Genomic DNA, 16313 nt, shown 5'->3' with positions numbered 1-16313 from the left:
CTCTAGGAATAGAAATTTTGGACAGTTTATCAAACGCCTTCAAATATTCGAAATTGTTTCCTAGGCACAATAAAAAAAATCATTTCTTCGTAAAATAGTTCTGGCACAGAATGGTATTCATGCGCACCCTAAACGGCCGGAAAAGTGCCAAAAAAGTCCTAAACCTTTTGCATTAGTGCCAATTTAGTCCTAAACCTTTTTTGGTGCCAATTCGGTCCCTAAACTTTTGCATTGGTGCCAATTTAGTCCTAAACCTTTTTTGGTGCCAATTAAGTCCTAAACCTTTTAAATTGGTGCCAATTCAGTCCTAAACTTTTTGTTTTTGTGCCAATTTGACCGGAATGACTAAATTGGCACAAAAACAAAAGGTTTAGGACTGAATTGGCACCAAAAAAAGGTTTAGGAATAAATTGGCACCAATTAAAAATGGCACTAATGCAAAAGGTTTAGGACTTTTTTGGTACTTTTCCCCTAAACGGCCTATTGACAGGGCTCATTCCCTGTTCTTTTGTCTTTTTGTTCTTTTTTGGATCATCATTAGCGGCAAGTTAAAATGGGACTAGGTGGATTGCTTCAAAAAAGGCACTCCCAACGCAATCGGATTGCTTCACCCATGTGAGTCCCCATCTCTTCTCATTGTAGCTGTACGATGTCCTATTCACGTAACATGAAGTGTTTTCTGTGCGGGGCATCTATTACGCTTGCCCCTTACTTTGCATCGGAAGAAGAATTCCTCCAATTAATAAATCCGCGATAATTTGCAATATCAGCCTCCCAAGGAATAAAAATCGACGGTTGATGGGGGGCCTAGGCACCAAAGTAACACAAAAACCATTGGACCTAACGCCTTCCTACAGAAAGCAGAAGATACAGTCTTATTTGCACTGTACTGGGTCTGGATAGATTATCATTTTATTTTAACGGACTACAGAATACATCACAGGGTGAGAGAGAGATCATAGTCTCTCGAGGGCTTCGGCAGCAAAATCTCCGGGTTGAGGGACTTGCTGGTGAGGGAGACCCTTCGCCCGTCTCGCTTCATCGCCCGTCTTGTCCATCTCTCGCGGGTTATGAGCCTTTGGCGGCGATGGTGGCGGGTCGTCCACTGCTCCTTTAATTTCCTTCCCCGTTTTCTTGTCACTCTCTTGTTGTCGTCGGTCTCTCTTTCTCTGGTCGTCCATGGCCGATACCTCCTCCTCTTCCCCCTCCGTGGACACCATGGCCGCGCCGTTTGCCAACTAAAAAACAGAGCTTCTTCTGCCGGCGGCTGCGCATGCAAACATCGCGACACGTCGTGCATGCCTGCAGGACACGTGTGGCTTCGCTTTTCCATCTAATCTCACTTCACCGGCAGAATTTCAGGCAGTGACGCAGCTACTCTACGAGCACAGAGGCGCATAGCCTACTCTATACACGAGCAGGCTCGAGCTGAGTTTTACTCGATCTTGGTGGAATTCTAGTCAAAATTTGACATGTGTCTGTCCTTTTTGGCGTCGAACACGTGTCTGTTTAACCATCTAATTGTTACAAAAACCTATGTCCTAAATCCCTCTGTTACCGCTGTAGACGTGTTGGATTTTAAAGATTCGACGGACATCCTGCAGAAGACAATGAACCTGCGATGCATTCACCCTCGAATTGGGTGGATCTCGCACGCAGAGCAGTTTGAATTTATTGGATTGAATGGTTCGGATGAATAACTGGATATTCTTCTGTCGGAGGCAGAACAGATGACATGATTCCTGACCATGGGGAGGATGTTAATAAAAAAGGAATGGCATTACCGAGGGCACTCGCATGTTATCATTTGGCTATAAAATTAACTAACTCTTAACAACGCCAACCGAAAAGCGGAAATGATTAACTCAAGAAGGGCACAAATCTTTGATAGCCAGGCTACGGTCCACTGGTCTTGACTGGGTCCGTTGTGCTTCTCTTCTCCTTCAATGTCCAAGGTTTCGACATTCCTTTGAATTTACTAGCGGGGCACACATCTTACTTTTCGTAGCAAGCAACTCTCTTTATCAAGCTCGGTACACTGTTCGCTCTGTTTGCCGAATAGAGGGATCTTTCTCATCTCACAAGGCAAGTCCATCAAATTTGGCAAGAAGATGAAGGAAGCGGTTCAAGTAAATTCATGATTGGCTGACCAATTCTTAGAAACCCATGTTCAAGAGCTTAAACAATGAAGTGAAAGGCTTGACTTTCCGGGTTTTCATCATCGTCGACAAAAGCAAGTGTTTTGTTTTTTCCATCATCCCTTTTTTCATGCGATTTTTATTTCCACTCCACCTTTGAACGATCCAAAATCCAATCTTTTTATTCACTACTTCTGTTTCAATTTGACAATGACTTTAAATATTTTCCCCTACGATCTCAAAGTACATAGTTATGCTTTGGCATTTCAATTAGAATGTTTCGGTGATTTTATCATAATTATCCTAGTATTGATGGGAAAAGTAGGATGAATGAAATATATAATATATACATAATTCATTTTAACCATTTAGAGATGTACTATATAGATGTAGAAGCTCAATTTCTTTCATTGTTGAAAATATTGTCAATTTGTATCTTTTAATATGGAACGTGGATGAAGATGCATACCAGCACAATTCCTGTGGACATTACTGCTCATCTAGATCTTACTATTCTCTGTTCAACATTTTGCCGGGTATTGTTTGCCCTCCTTTATATTAAAGTTTAAATACCTATATTATGTTCATGTTATTGAAGAGGTTTATCTATTTCTGATGTTTTTGGATTATAAAAAAATTGGTTCTTCCGTTTATATATTTACATTTCGAGTTTTCATTTACTTGAATTCTATAGATTCATTATCTCTATATTTTCTTCTTCATTTTCCAAAAAAATTTATATCCTCACGCGTATATCTCAAGTGCAAAAAGTGTATTATTTTCTACCGTGAATTATCACTCACGAGACCATGAAAAGGTAAAGAAAACAGTAACAAGAAACAAAGGACATGCAATGATTAAAATCTACAAAGTTAATTTTTGAAATTACTGAGTTTACTACCTCGCTCTCGGCGACGAAGGATTACATTAAATGTTCAGAGATAATATTAGTTAAAATTCAGAAATCACGTTGAATAAATTAAAATTTTAAAAAATTATATTATATATTAAATTAAAGTTTATGAATCATTTATGTCGTTTTTCAACAGAAGGAAACAATACTTTTGCAGCTTGCTTTCCGATTGGTTCGCTCTTCGTAACGTTATTTTCCTCGTTTCCTCCGAAAGAACACAGACCGAATCGTTGATCCAAAGATCCCCAACCCAGGTCAGCTCATGATTCGATTACTGTCCTTTTGGGCGTTTGTCCCGAAACTTTTTGGCCTCTTTTGGTGTGGGAGCCGCCACCGGAAGGAAAAGAAATGCTCAAAAACGAGCTCTTGCCTATGGCATTGTCTCTCGCCACCTGCATAAGATTTCACGAAACAAGAACAGAACTCAAACAAGAAAACAGTTCCGTCTCCCTCCCTCCCTCTCTCTCTCTCTCTCTCTCTCTCTGATCAATACCGAGGACAAACACCACTGGCAAAGACGGCATCTTTATGGCGGTTTTTGCGATTCCGCAAGAGCTGGATCGCTCGAAATCCTCCGGATTTTCCATTTCCTTGCGACGCGACGAAACATTGGCCGCGACCCCCTTTCTTCGTGAAAAGGGATGATCGTCACTCTTGTTTTGGTCGCATTAGCTGACTCCAAAACGCTGCATTTCTCTTGTTTCGATCTAAACGAAGAGACCCTCCTTCACGTCACACCTCCTGCAATTCTTGTTTTAACGCACCTCTTGTTCGGTCATGGGGTCTCTAGCCGTGTTTCTCCTTCTTTTGAGCGACTCGCGGGTCTCTGCTTTCTCTGAGTTTGCACTCTCTCTCTGATCAGGTACTCTCTCTCTCTCTCTCTCTCTCTCTCTCTCTCTCTCTGTGTGCTGGGTATCCTCCTGCTGTGTTTTTCTTGGATGTTAGGGTGAAATTAGATTCGGTTCATGTGGGCTCGAGGAAAAACTGTTAAAACTGTTTTGCTCTTGCTTCTTTTCTTCAACGACTGTTTACTTGATGAACTCGTCTAGAGCGGCTTTGACTTGTCATGCGGTGGTTAATGTGTCTCGAGTTTCTTCCACGGAATTTGGCAATTGGGTTGGGGTGTCGACAAGAAGTAGACCTTCAGTGGAGTACAAAACAGGGTCTTTCACGCATATGGGATTTTAGTTAGGATGTTTATGGGACAATGGTATCCATTTGGGTCACTTCTCCGCTTGCTTAGATAAAACGTATCGGTTTCTGCAACTCCCACGTAGGCGTGTGCTCTTTGAACAAATCTCCTCGGTTCTAGAAGTTTTTGTATGTGGCGAGCCAGTTAAGTTGATGATTCTTCGAGCAATGACTTCGGGACGTGGAGAGATTACTAATTGTTGATTGCTACATCATTGAATATTGCCGTAGTTACCTGGAGTTAAGTGACTCTTACGTGAAATCAATAGATGCATTTGATTTTGTTTCTGAAAGAACTCATTTTCGCCCACAGGAAAAACTTCTTCGACATCGGGAGCTCCTTGGCTTTATCATCCTCCAACACCTAGAGCCAGAGAATTCAGGAGCATGTCTTCTTCCACATCCTCTGCTCCGGCAACTCTTATCGGGTGTGAAATGAAGCCCATTTACGACCAAAAACTTTTCACAAATGATGACCAGCCACTCTTGGAAATGACACATGATAGCACACAAAGTGATGGATTGCCCAGCTTGGCACAGCAATTTTATGACTCAAAAGAAGGACCAGAGAACCTGAATGGCTATTTTGATAAGAAAGTGGAGATCTCTTCTGGAAAAGGCACAACGGTGATGAAAGCCGACTCACACACTGAGCATCCTCCAGATGATTCCAGGAATCCCAGTTCAGGTGATGTTGTGGATGGAAGCCATATTTTAAGTGATTGCAAGGCCGTTTCCCTGAATTCTTTGAGTCAGTCGCCGTCTCAGTCTGGTTCAGCGATGCTCTTCTGTCCAAGTCCTAAAGGCAGCTTACGCTCTTCTGCTCCTTATGTGGAAGCCAAAGAAAGTTGCGCCGGCACTGAATTGAGTGAGTGCACAGATGGCAACAAGAAGTCCAGCGAAAGTGAAGTTGCCAACCCATCCGTCATAACTGATTGCAGGAACACCAGCATTGTGAGTGATGTCGGTGATGAGAGCAGCTGCGGTAATTTTAGCAGCATTATGAGCAGGCCGCACAAGGCAAGAGATAGAAGATGGAAAGCAATCCAGGCTGCCAAATCTCGTCACGGGCTATTGGGCTTAGAGCACTTCAGGATGTTGAAGAAGTTGGGTTGTGGCGATATCGGTAGTGTATACCTATCGGAGCTGATAGACGACGGGAATTACTTTGCCATGAAGGTTATGGATAAACCAACACTGACTAGTAGGAAAAAACTTGCAAGGGCACATACGGAGAGGGAGATATTGCAGTCTTTGGATCATCCTTTCTTACCCACTTTATACGCGCACTTTGAGACGGAGAAATTTTCTTGCTTGGTGTTGGAGTTTTGCCCAGGAGGAGACTTGCACACGCTTAGGCAAAGGCAACCCGGGAAGTATTTTCTAGAGCGTGCAGCCAGGTCAAATGTTGTTGTGCTTTTCTCCTTTGTGTTTCCATTTCCATATTGCTAGCCGTTGAGTAGATCGAGTCTGTGAGGAGAAATCTAGCTGAACGCAGTCCCGTGCAACTGCAGGGTCTTTTCAATCTGGCTGATACCAATCATATGCTGCAGGTTTTATGCAGCTGAAGTCCTCCTAGCTTTGGAGTACTTGCACATGCTTGGGATCATATACAGGGACCTCAAGCCGGAAAACGTTTTGGTCCTAGAAGACGGGCATATAATGCTGGTGGATTTCGACCTCTCTCTAAGATGCTCTGTCAGCCCGATTCTGGTCAAGTCCTCTAACCCAATCTCCAAGGCGGGGAGCTCGACTTCCTGTGTACAGCCTTCCTGTTTCGCACCGCTCATCTTTTTCCGTAAGCTCAAGAAGGAAAAGAAGCCCAAGCAAAAGAAAGAATCGTTTCATCAAGAAAACGTTCTGCCCGAGCTCGTGGCCGAGCCCACGGAAGCTAGATCAATGTCGTTTGTCGGGACCCACGAGTACTTGGCACCCGAAATCATCAAAGGCGAGGGCCATGGAAGTGCCGTGGACTGGTGGACGTTCGGCATATTTCTTTACGAGCTCATGTTTGGTAGGACTCCCTTCAAGGGTGCGGGGAACGGAAGCACTTTATTAAACATCATCGGGCAGCACTTGAAATTCCCGGAATCGCCCTCCGTGAGCCTCGCCGCGAGAGACTTGATCCGGAGTTTGCTCTTGAAAGATCCCAAAAACCGTCTTGCTTACAGTCGTGGAGCCGCCGAAGTTAAACAGCATCAATTTTTCAGGAGCATCAACTGGGCACTGATTCGTTGCGCCAGTCCGCCGCTGGTGCCTAAGCAAGCAACGGACGGGCTTATGAAGGACACGACAAAGCGAGCGCACGGCGCCGGCATCGCTGCGGAATCCATCGGTAATTGTTCAGATTTCGACGTTTTCTAAGTTCTCTGATCCTCTCTTTCCTTTGCCGCCTCGAAACCAGCTTTATATACATGGTCATCTTGGCTTCCCCTACATACATAGAACAGCAAATGCACTCCAACAAAAGTGTGCGTTGCATTGCATTGAAAAAAGAAGAATTGGTTCATTCGATCCGCTTCCAGTCTCGTTGACTTCGTTTATTAATCCTTTCCAGTCTCTCTAGACTTTCTTTCCCATTCCCTGCGTGTCCTGTCGTCCTTAACTTGACCGGGGAGCGAAGCATTCTTTCTCAGCTTTCCTTCCACGCCGCGACTCGCATCGTTCCCCCGCCGCTCAGCTCTCGCTTCAGTAACAAAGAAAGCCTCGACGGCCGACATGTTCCGTCAGTCTCGGGTCGAATTACGTAAATCTTCAGATACGAGTAGCGGTATAGAAATGGTGGGTGTTCGAACATGGATCGAGGGGTGGTCAGAACGATCACGTAAACTTCTGCTTCCAGAACGAGATGGGTGAGAGCAGTCGATTCCCTTTCACAAAGTGTGAAAGGGACGTGGCCGTAGAACATTGCACGCGTCCCCAGTGGCCGGAAGGCGCAGCCCCACCAGTCTTCCCGGTCGTAAGCGCTCGCGTCATCCACCGGCAACGAGCCGTGCAGTGTCGCCTAGCCGGGCCCCCCAACCTACGCAGGTTCTTTTAAGGAAAGAGGGGAGGTTTCGATTCAGACGTCAACTGCTTAACAGTCTCGAAACAGTCTCGAAATTTGACAGAAACGGTCTCGAAATTTTGGCTAAACGTCCAATTTAGTCCTGTGATTTCTAAACTTTCAATTTATTCAATGTGATCCATAAATTTTTAATTTATTCATATATGTTCAATATAGTCCCTGAACTTTATAAAAATATTCGATATAGTCCTTTAATTAATTCAAGTTCAGGGACTGTATTATACATTTTCATATAGTTCAGGGACTAAATTGAACATGTACTAAAAGTTCAGGAACCATATTGAACAAATTAAAAGTTCAGAGATCACATTGAACATTGGGTTAAAGTTCATAGACTACACTGAACAAATTAAAAGTTCAGGAATCAAATTGTACATTGAGCCAAAGTTCAGCAAGTGTTTGTGTCATTATCCCTATTATTTGTGGTCAGTCCATAGTTTCAATAGAAAACGATGGATTTTTCTTTCTATATTATTTGTGGTCAGTCCATAGTTTCAATAGACAACGGTAGATTTTTCTTTCTATTTTTTCTTTTCATTTTGCGACTGTAGTTTTCACTTTTTCATATTCTTGCTTCCTTTTATTTCAGTACAAATAAATGATTTGGAAAACACATTTCTTAAAAATGATAACTTGTATCGCTTGAAATAATTAATCAATGAAAAATATTTTTGTTACCGATAACAATTTATGTCTAAACATTTTTGCCACGATGAATTTTTTTTTCGTTGTGAGCGGTTTTAAGCAATCGTTTTTAAGAAAATATTTTACAAGTTCTTAATGTTCCGCGAAATAAATGCACCCGTCTTCCTTCATATATATATTTTTTGGTAATACCATCTGTCTACTATCATTGCTGCGTCTTCGGAATCAATTCATTACTCAATTTACATTCATAAAAATGTTGGGGAACCGAATTATTATAAATTCGAAGTGAGAATGAAGACGGTGAATAAATTTACGTAAAAGAAACATACGAATGTTGCTATTTGAAAAGAAGTGGAATCACGTACTCGTCATCGTCGCAAAATTTTCGCAAATTTTAAGTAATAAATGACATTTTAGGAAGAAAGTAAGATCGAGATCTCTCGAAAATAACACATCTCCGTTTCTTCACATATCGGTGTAGACGTGACGGTACAACTACAACTTCAGTCGTTGCCTAATCATGTGGAATGCGGACTATTCATGCGAAGTACCGAAAATATTTGCGAAGAATTAAATCGCCGCGACCTGATCTCGCGAAAGCCGGGCCCTTCGTGTTCGCTCTCGTCGAGCTATGGCCACGGCGATCTATGACCGAGCCTCGGCTAAACCTCTCGAGCAACGGGAATGCATCGCCTGCTTAGTATTATCGGGATTATTTCTTTTTTTGGTCTTAAGTTTTATCGAGTTGAAAAGAGGAGGGGGGGGAGGCAACAAACAACGTGATAAAAGGAAATATATGAAATTTGTGCATTCAAGTGTGGTTTTAGGGCGTGTTTGTTCAGCGAAAAATAAGCGATTTAAAAAATAATTTCTTAAAAATGATGGTTATATCGCGTGTAAAAACGAATTAACAAAAAATATTTTCATTATTTACGAAAATATTTAGATATAAATAATTATCGATGCAATTGATATTTTTGCTGAAGATATATTTCAAATTACTGGTCATCGGACGCTGAGAGTTACGAGTCTTACCTGAAATCTTCACTTCCTTTGCGTGACTGACATCGCAAGTTGCAAGGCGTGGCCTTTGGGAACTTGTCGTGCACGCAAAACATGAACTTGCATTAACCATTACATTAAACTATGATGTAAACAAAAACGAGTGGATTTTAATATGGAAATTCTTTGTGTCGTGTCAATTATGATTATAAAATTTCCAACAAAAAAAAAAGAGAGGATATAATTCGAAAATGCCGTCGTCACTGTGTGAAAGAAACAATCTTTCCCAAAAATGTAAATATTTTCATATTCGAAGCATTTCGACGCACGCCCCTTTTAATCTTTAACTGGTATTTTTGCGATATGGACTTTTGATTCGTAAAATATTATGATCGAATTCGTGTCGATTATTCGCCGCGTTGTCATGTCATTGGTGGGTCATCTGCCGTGCCAATTGCCAACTACATTTTTCTCGGCTTTGCTCCTTTGAAACGAGATTCCCCTCCCACCTTTTCTTTTACTTTTATATAGGCCAAGCCAAAGTTAAAAAGAAATTTCCAGAAAGGGTTTTTGCTAATAAGTGCATTCGAACGCGCCCCAAACTAGCCTAGTATGAATTAGGGAAAATTATACTAAAGTCCAAAACGTTCGATCCAATTACAGCAAAGTCCCAAACATTCGACAATATACAATCACGTCCTAAACGTCGTAAATTTGGTGCGATCAAATCATTTCGAGCAACTGCTCGGACAAATTTGCCCATGCGGTATGCTGGAATCTAATGTGGCGTTTTTAAATACTTTCTAGTACATGTGGCATTGATTCTTTCTCTCTAACTTAGTTTTGTTTGATTTTCTCCAAACTTTTCCTTTAAAAATTTGAGTCGTCCTATCAGAGCGTTTATCACCACTTATGCTTAAAAGCATTTAAAAATACCGCGGCAAGTTCCGGCGTACTACGTTAGTAATTTTGCTCGACCGGTTGCGTGGTTGCGTGGAAGGACTCGATCTCATTAAAATTCAAAACGTTTAGGATTTCATTATACGGTGGACAAAACATTTTAGGATTGACGGCACGATCTTTTCCATGAAACAATTATCTTCCGAGACATTTTGACAAATGAGTTTTAACAAAGATTTTGTTTAAAAAGTGGTATAATGCTGCATCAGCGAAATCCACCTTATTTTGAGAAAAAAAAATAGAATTGCGCTTTTTCCACTCCCTTTTTTACCAAAACACTCCTTAGCACGATAATTTGATTATATTATCCTTTGCGGGTTTCACTTTTTAGCATCACTCTTCCCACAATATTCTAAGAAAATTTTAAATATTTTTGGTAGTGTCCCCCTTTTTTTAAATTTTCTATTTCTTTTCTTACGAGTCCCACGTTCACTTTCCTCCGCCTTCTTCATTCTCCTCGTTCTCTTTAGTATAACCACTCAAAGCAATAGAGAGGCAGAGTAATGGGACTTCCATGCTTGTGTAGGTAAGAGGCGACTAAGATGGTCGACCCACAACAACACCTTTTCGAGTTGTTGAGTGAAGGCTTTGCACCACATGTCTTGTGGCAACAATGAGATCATGTTCACAGAAAGTGGTGCATACTGCTGGGGCATGAGGTGGATGTGCACTATGTTTCTGATGAACCCGGCGAAGGTGGAGTCATTCGTGCTGAGAGGAGGAGGAGCTAGTAAGGGTGATGGGAGAGGCTGAGGGTGGCGGCCTTGAGGCAATACTCTCCGCAATTTGAAACACTCCATCGAAAAATCCTTCACCGCAAAAGCAGCGTTGCTCACAAGCAAATTCCCTTTACATATCATTGCCTTCTAGAGCCTAAGCATCAATTTCCTCGCCTTCTTCCCATCTAGCCGTCAAAAAAATCCAACAATTGAGTTTTGTACCATTTTTGTGTGCAACCCTCAGCTCACCCACCTTACGGTACCCATTGATTAAAGTAGTGTAAGAAACACAGCTCGGACGATGCCCCTGCTCCTCATTTCCAAAAACACCCTATGCCCATAATTGGTCTCGAAATATAGCACCATTGATCAATCAATCGGTTAAAATTAGTTAATGAACACATATACTTAGGCTTGACATCTGCCAAACACCTAACGACGCGCACACATGTCATGAGAATCTAGCATTCTAGCGGTAGTCATCTTCGTCAACATCTTGATGATGATATGCAAGCACAAGGACATGACCTTTCTGATTCTCCATTTTTCAATCTCTTGGAGAGAACGAAGAGAAGGAAAAAGATTAAGGAAAGCGAACGTGGGACCTAAAAGAAAAGAAATAGAAAATCAATAAAAAAAATGGACACGATTAACAGTGACTAAGGGATGATGCTAAATAAGCGAGACCCATAAACGGCAATATTGTCATGACATTGCGTTGGAGAGTGCTTTAGCTAAAAAAACAGGGTGGAAAAAGCGCGCAAAAAAAAAAAAATATGTTCGCAATCTTTCTCATAATACTCACGACCAAAAAAACTAATAAAAAAAATCTTTCTCATGATACTCGGATAACAGAACGTAAACGGGCGCGAGGGTCGTGACGAGTCGGCACGTGCCAACGACCCGGTCCGATAAAGAATAGACCCGGCCCATCTCAATAATTCCCGATTTTTTATAAAAAGAAATAAAAAACGAAAATCAGAAAATATCAAATGCGTTTGCACTCTCTCCTCCTCAGTCGCTCTCTCATTTTCGCAACCACAGGTCGTTGTTGTCACCATCATCTCCATCTCCATCGCCATCGCCTCTCTTCCACCTTCGCCGCGACCACACGCCATCGCTGCCGCCGCCTCCTCCTCCTCCTCCGAGCCCTAGCCCCGCTTGCAGCCCGATCCATGGCCGCCGCCGCCGACAGCCCGGCGCCGATCTCCGCCGACGACGAGGCGAAGTTCGGCTTCCAGCGGCCGGAGATGTACAAGGGCAGCCTCGCCAACACCGTCGACCCCCCCTACGGCCGCCACGTCTTCCTCTGCTTCAAGGGCCCCGGGTCGTGGACCCCGAAGGTCGAGGACGCCGACACGGAGATGCTCCCCAAGCTGCTCGGCGCCGCCCTCAAGGCCCGCAAGAGTGAAATCCCCGTCAAGGTTGGTTCGGATTGAAGGTCGAGCGTTTTTGCGCTCGCGCGTGTTGTTGTTGCTTTTTGTTGTGCGGATATCGTGGTTGTGGAGCTGGTTTGGAGTCTGGATCTGACGGGGAAGGTTTGTTGATGGTTTGGATTTTCTTGCATTTTGACTTATGGTTTTCTCCTTGTAGACGAGGTTGACCATGTGTGGAGGATGCAATGGGATCGAGTGTTCGGATGGGGATGTGTTGATCTTCCCTGAGATGATCAAATACAAGTGAGTTCTTCCTTCTGTTTATTTCTTGAAGGGGAGTTTTACATCTGCTGTGAGATGGTTAGCTGTTGCTTTGATACATGACTCGGATTTTCTTATGGAAATTCTACGCGATAATGAGCACAGCGCCCGTACTGAAAGTTCTTCGTTTCTAGTTTAATGTCGTGCTGAGATGCGGGAAGATGATGCTATGGAATTTCCTTTTGGTTGTTGGACTCTGAGAGTTCATCCTGTTTGTGGACACTATAGTTGGTTTTTCTAAATAATTCCTTCTTTTCTTTTGCGCTTGCTAAGTAGTTACTGACATTAATAAGCAATTTATATCGCGGTTCTCCATCCCCATTGCCCCCTCACGTGGGTACCCCAAAAGGGAAAAAGGCCCTTAACACCGATTAAAAAGGCTGTGAAACAGAGTGACTCATCACGCCGTTGCTTTTTTTTTTTGTAAATTTCCCCAAAAGGAGCCTTTTCTCGATCAATCTAAAGATATTTTTGCTCTCATGACAGGGGTCTGACTGAATCAGGTGTGGATAGCTTTGTTGAGGATGTGCTTGTGAATGGAAAACCTTGGGCTTCTGGTGTGCCAGAGGCATTGGCTGGTTCCCATATATTTGTCTGCGCTCATGGCAGTCGAGACCGGAGATGCGGTGTTTGTGGACCCCCCCTTATAGAAAAACTAAATGAGGAGATTGAGTCGCGTGGACTGAAGGATCAGGTGTTTGTTAGCCCATGCTCTCACATAGGTGGCCACAAATATGCTGGGAATTTGATAGTCTTCTCTCCAGATTCTGAGGGAACAATCACGGGTCATTGGTCAGTCCTGGTTTAAACTTTCTTTAAGTTCTTTCTCAAGCTGTAGAGACCACGAAATATTGATTTAAATAGCATTATGTGAGTTGACTTTATGATCTGATTGTAGGTATGGCTATGTAACCCCTGATGATGTGCCTGAAGTTCTCGACGAGCATATTGGGCAAGGAAAAGTGATAGAGAGGCTTTGGAGGTTTGCTCTTTTGCTCTCTGTGCATAGAGCTTTCAACGAGTTTATATCGTTCTTTATGCTCACCAGTACTGAAAAGTATTAGTAGGAATTATCAAATGCTGTAGCTGGTGATGTTAACTATAAGGACTCATTGGTTGTCTTTAGCAGATCAATCACTTAAAGCAGCTATTTTTGCTTGAGCTGTCTCGTACTGGGTCTTATATTCGTTAATGGTCCTCTTTACAAATGATAATTGCTAGTGCTTGTGTTTGATGCTGTCATATGGTCAGGTTCCGTTGATTATCGCTCGTAAACTGGATTTTCTTTTTCCAAGTATGATTGAGAGTTCAATATGTCATGTCTCAAGTCATAGCAAAACCATACGGTAATTTACCTGATAATAATGCTTGCCTTCCTTCACTTGCAAAAAAAAAAAAAAACGCTTTCCTTCACTTGCCAATAAGATTTGATTGATGCGTAGAATCTGCCCACAATCACAGAAAGTGGAAATTAGCCTTGTCATGCTTATAGATGTGTTAAGAAGTATCTCATCCGACCTATCAATTAAGGTACCGAAGCATGTCAAAGCAGCTGCAAGAAGAAGGCATCTGGTTGTGTCGTTCGCTTCGTTTCTTCAGTTTTTTAATATTGTTGCAGAAAGGAGTATCACTTGTTTGGAGTAGAATTTCAGTTTTATTTCTTACTATTGTAGATTAAGTTTGTAGGGATAATATACCCTGCTCATTGTTGTGATGCCTTCTTTAGCTTGAAATGCTTCTTAATACTCTTCTTCTAGTCAGTCTTGCAACTTTTTGAGCTTGAGCGTTTCGCTTTTTCCTATACTTGTGAAAAATCTACTGGTGATAGATTTCATTAGGTCCCGAGGTGATGTTGCTGTCTGTAACTATAAGAGTTTGAGCATCACAGAGAATATGGTATTGTATGGGTTTTAAGTGGCAACCTTTAGGTAGTTCACTTCTATGTCTCTTTCTGTGTCAAACATGGGCCACTTTCTTAATTTTATAACGCTGGTTAGTGCAAGCTTAGGAAAACCTGTAGTCTGTAGTTCGCTCCCTTGCGTATCTGTCTCTCGCTGTGTCAAACATGGGCCACTTTGTATGGGTTGTAGTGGCAGGCTGCATACTCTAGTTCTCTTCCTTGCGTCTATGTCTCTTGCCATGTCAAACATGGGCCACTTTGTATGGGTTGTAGTGCCAGGCTGCGTACTCTAGTTCTCTTCCTTGCGTCTATGTCTCTTGCCATGTCAAACATGGGCCACTTTGTTATTTTTATATCGCAGGTTATTGCAAGCTTTGGAACAAGCTAATTTGTGAAAACTTTTTTTGTCCCCTACTCGTAGTCTTTCTGCAATCACTCTTTGTACTTTATTAAGTGATACACCATATATTTTCTGCTCACATTTGTCGCCGAAAGGTATTATGTGTGTTAATGTATATAACTGTGCAAGATATTGATGATGAGTGGATGCAGGGGCCAAATGGGAGCATCCGCTGGTGAAGGTCAAAAGGCTGATGATCAGAAACTTCCAAACGGAAAAGATCACAAGAAAAGCAGAAAGCATGAAGAAAGCATTGTGCAGGAGAAAAAGGAAGTAGCCTCTGGATGTTGCCAGGGAGTCAATGGCTTTTCTTGTTGCAAAGATGAAAGCGTGGATCAGAGTAGCGCAAGTGAGGAAAAGGAGCAGAAGGGGAAATTTTCCTGCTGGGTGGGAAAGTGGGAACAGAGTGAAGTTCTCACCGCTGCAGCTATCGTAGGAGCTGTGGCGACTGTTGCAGTGGCCTACAGCTTTTATAGGAGGTCTAGCTAAGTATGATATATTCAAGTAATTTGTTAGTAACCATCGATGGATTGGTTCCCCTGCTTTCTCTCATTTTGATAGCATGGTCAAATAAGTACTTGGAACCATGTGGTTTGGGAGGAAAGATATGTGTACGCCCCCCCAATTCCTGCGGGTTCTGCTTGTTTACGCAGAATTAAGCAGAAGATGAATGTTTTTGGTTCCTGATACGAAAGCACAGGTTAATACTGTTATTTTGCATCGCCTTTGGTGTTTCTCCGACTTTGAAGCGAGCTACTTAGTGACGTACCTTATGGAATATTGCTGGTTTTTAGTGATGCGTGGAGTAAACATGTGCTGTGCAGCGTGTGCTTGGCTAGATTCTTCCTTTCTGAGTTCTCTTTTTATGGTTAAGATTTGCCTATACTGCTTCTCTGTGACAACAAAAGCTGAGGACAGTTATTAAATTACGATATCTCTGCACACGATCCGATCAAACAAAGGGTCTTTTCTCGTTTCAGATGGGAACCTTTTGCTTGGCTCTTTTCACATGCGTTTGATCCGCGTCTCTTTTGTCATTTATGGGGGATACTTTAGTGCCAAGTGAATGATAAACGAATGATGTTGGGTAGAGACTACTTAATCAGGATTCAAAACAGGAAATGAAGCGAGCGAACAAGCTGCTGATTGGGTTTCCGAGATCGCGGGCCATTCGTTAAGGCATCTCTATTGCAGAATTCTGCTCGAACGATAAGCAGCGATTTTGGTAAAGACGAAGAGGGGAGGACTTGAAATGGTAGCCTCGCGATTAACATTGACTCGAGACGGAGGAAGAAGCGCCATTAAAGAACGAAAGAAAGTCTCTACATCCTTTTGTCTTCAATTGATAGCAAAATCGGATGCGATCCTTGCTTCTACTGCGATACCGCATGCGAATTCAACGGTAACCCCTTTTCGTTCCTCATTGGAAATAGGAAAGAATACTTGGGATTTGATAAGAAGACTAACTCTGATCATCATGGTGTTTGCTACTCAATAATGGTGGACAAGATGGAGAAATGATAGAAATTGAGACAACTTCGTAAATCTATACGGTGTAATATATATGTAAGGATGATATAATGATCTGACTGGGGGGAGGTTCGAGTCACCTAAGTTTGGCGGCCGTGTCAAAACAAATTCATTTTGTCCAAATTAATAAAGCAATTAGGGAAAGAGC

At 42.4% G+C, this 16313-nt stretch overlaps 2 protein-coding genes and 1 long non-coding RNA gene across 5 annotated transcripts in view; 2 read left to right on the top strand and 1 right to left on the bottom strand.

The window, feature by feature from the left end:
- Positions 1-3252: 3252 nt before the first annotated feature.
- Positions 3253-16313, bottom strand: part of LOC130138767 (uncharacterized) — an 80384-nt gene continuing 67323 nt past the window's right edge. Inside the window, exon 2 of one of the 2 annotated variants that reach the window (XR_008817070.1) lies at positions 3253-3517. This is a non-coding gene — a long non-coding RNA (uncharacterized LOC130138767). Of the gene's footprint in view, positions 3522-16313 lie in introns of both variants that reach the window. The other variant, XR_008817069.1, reaches the window with a different exon arrangement.
- Positions 4129-6759, top strand: LOC115672420 (serine/threonine-protein kinase D6PK). 2 transcript variants are annotated; one of them, XM_056313797.1, is made up of 3 exons: positions 4129-4482; positions 4556-5642; positions 5796-6759. In XM_056313797.1, exons 2-3 carry the CDS (start codon positions 4630-4632, stop codon positions 6604-6606), a joined length of 1824 nt encoding a protein of 607 aa, XP_056169772.1. In that variant the 5' UTR covers positions 4129-4482; positions 4556-4629; the 3' UTR covers positions 6607-6759. The 2 variants fall into 2 exon arrangements, with proteins under 2 accessions (XP_056169772.1, XP_030450083.2); XM_030594223.2 differs by having other exon boundaries at positions 4129-5642.
- LOC115672703 (uncharacterized) lies at positions 11687-15432 on the top strand. Its single transcript, XM_030594610.2, has 5 exons — positions 11687-12062; positions 12232-12317; positions 12822-13127; positions 13234-13317; positions 14788-15432. The coding sequence occupies exons 1-5, from the start codon at positions 11814-11816 to the stop codon at positions 15122-15124; spliced, it is 1062 nt and encodes a 353-aa protein (XP_030450470.2). The 5' UTR covers positions 11687-11813; the 3' UTR covers positions 15125-15432.

The sequence above is a fragment of the Syzygium oleosum genome, unplaced genomic scaffold, assembly GCF_021117445.2.
Source record: "Syzygium oleosum isolate NSW1041296 unplaced genomic scaffold, Sole_v2.1 Sole_v2.08, whole genome shotgun sequence".
NCBI classification, from domain to species: Eukaryota; Viridiplantae; Streptophyta; class Magnoliopsida; order Myrtales; family Myrtaceae; genus Syzygium; species Syzygium oleosum.
Note: the sequence above shows the minus strand (reverse complement) of the source record. Positions and strands in the feature narration are given on the sequence as shown.

Coding starts and splice junctions, on each gene's coding strand:
- LOC115672420 (XM_056313797.1), top strand. CDS start 4,630: ATGTCTTCTTCCACATCCTCTGCTCCGGCAACTCTTATCGGGTGTGAA. Junction 5,643..5,795: donor TTTCTAGAGCGTGCAGCCAG/GTCAAATGTTGT, acceptor CATATGCTGCAG/GTTTTATGCAGCTGAAGTCC.
- LOC115672703 (XM_030594610.2), top strand. CDS start 11,814: ATGGCCGCCGCCGCCGACAGCCCGGCGCCGATCTCCGCCGACGACGAG. Junction 12,063..12,231: donor AGAGTGAAATCCCCGTCAAG/GTTGGTTCGGAT, acceptor TTCTCCTTGTAG/ACGAGGTTGACCATGTGTGG. Junction 13,128..13,233: donor GGAACAATCACGGGTCATTG/GTCAGTCCTGGT, acceptor ATCTGATTGTAG/GTATGGCTATGTAACCCCTG.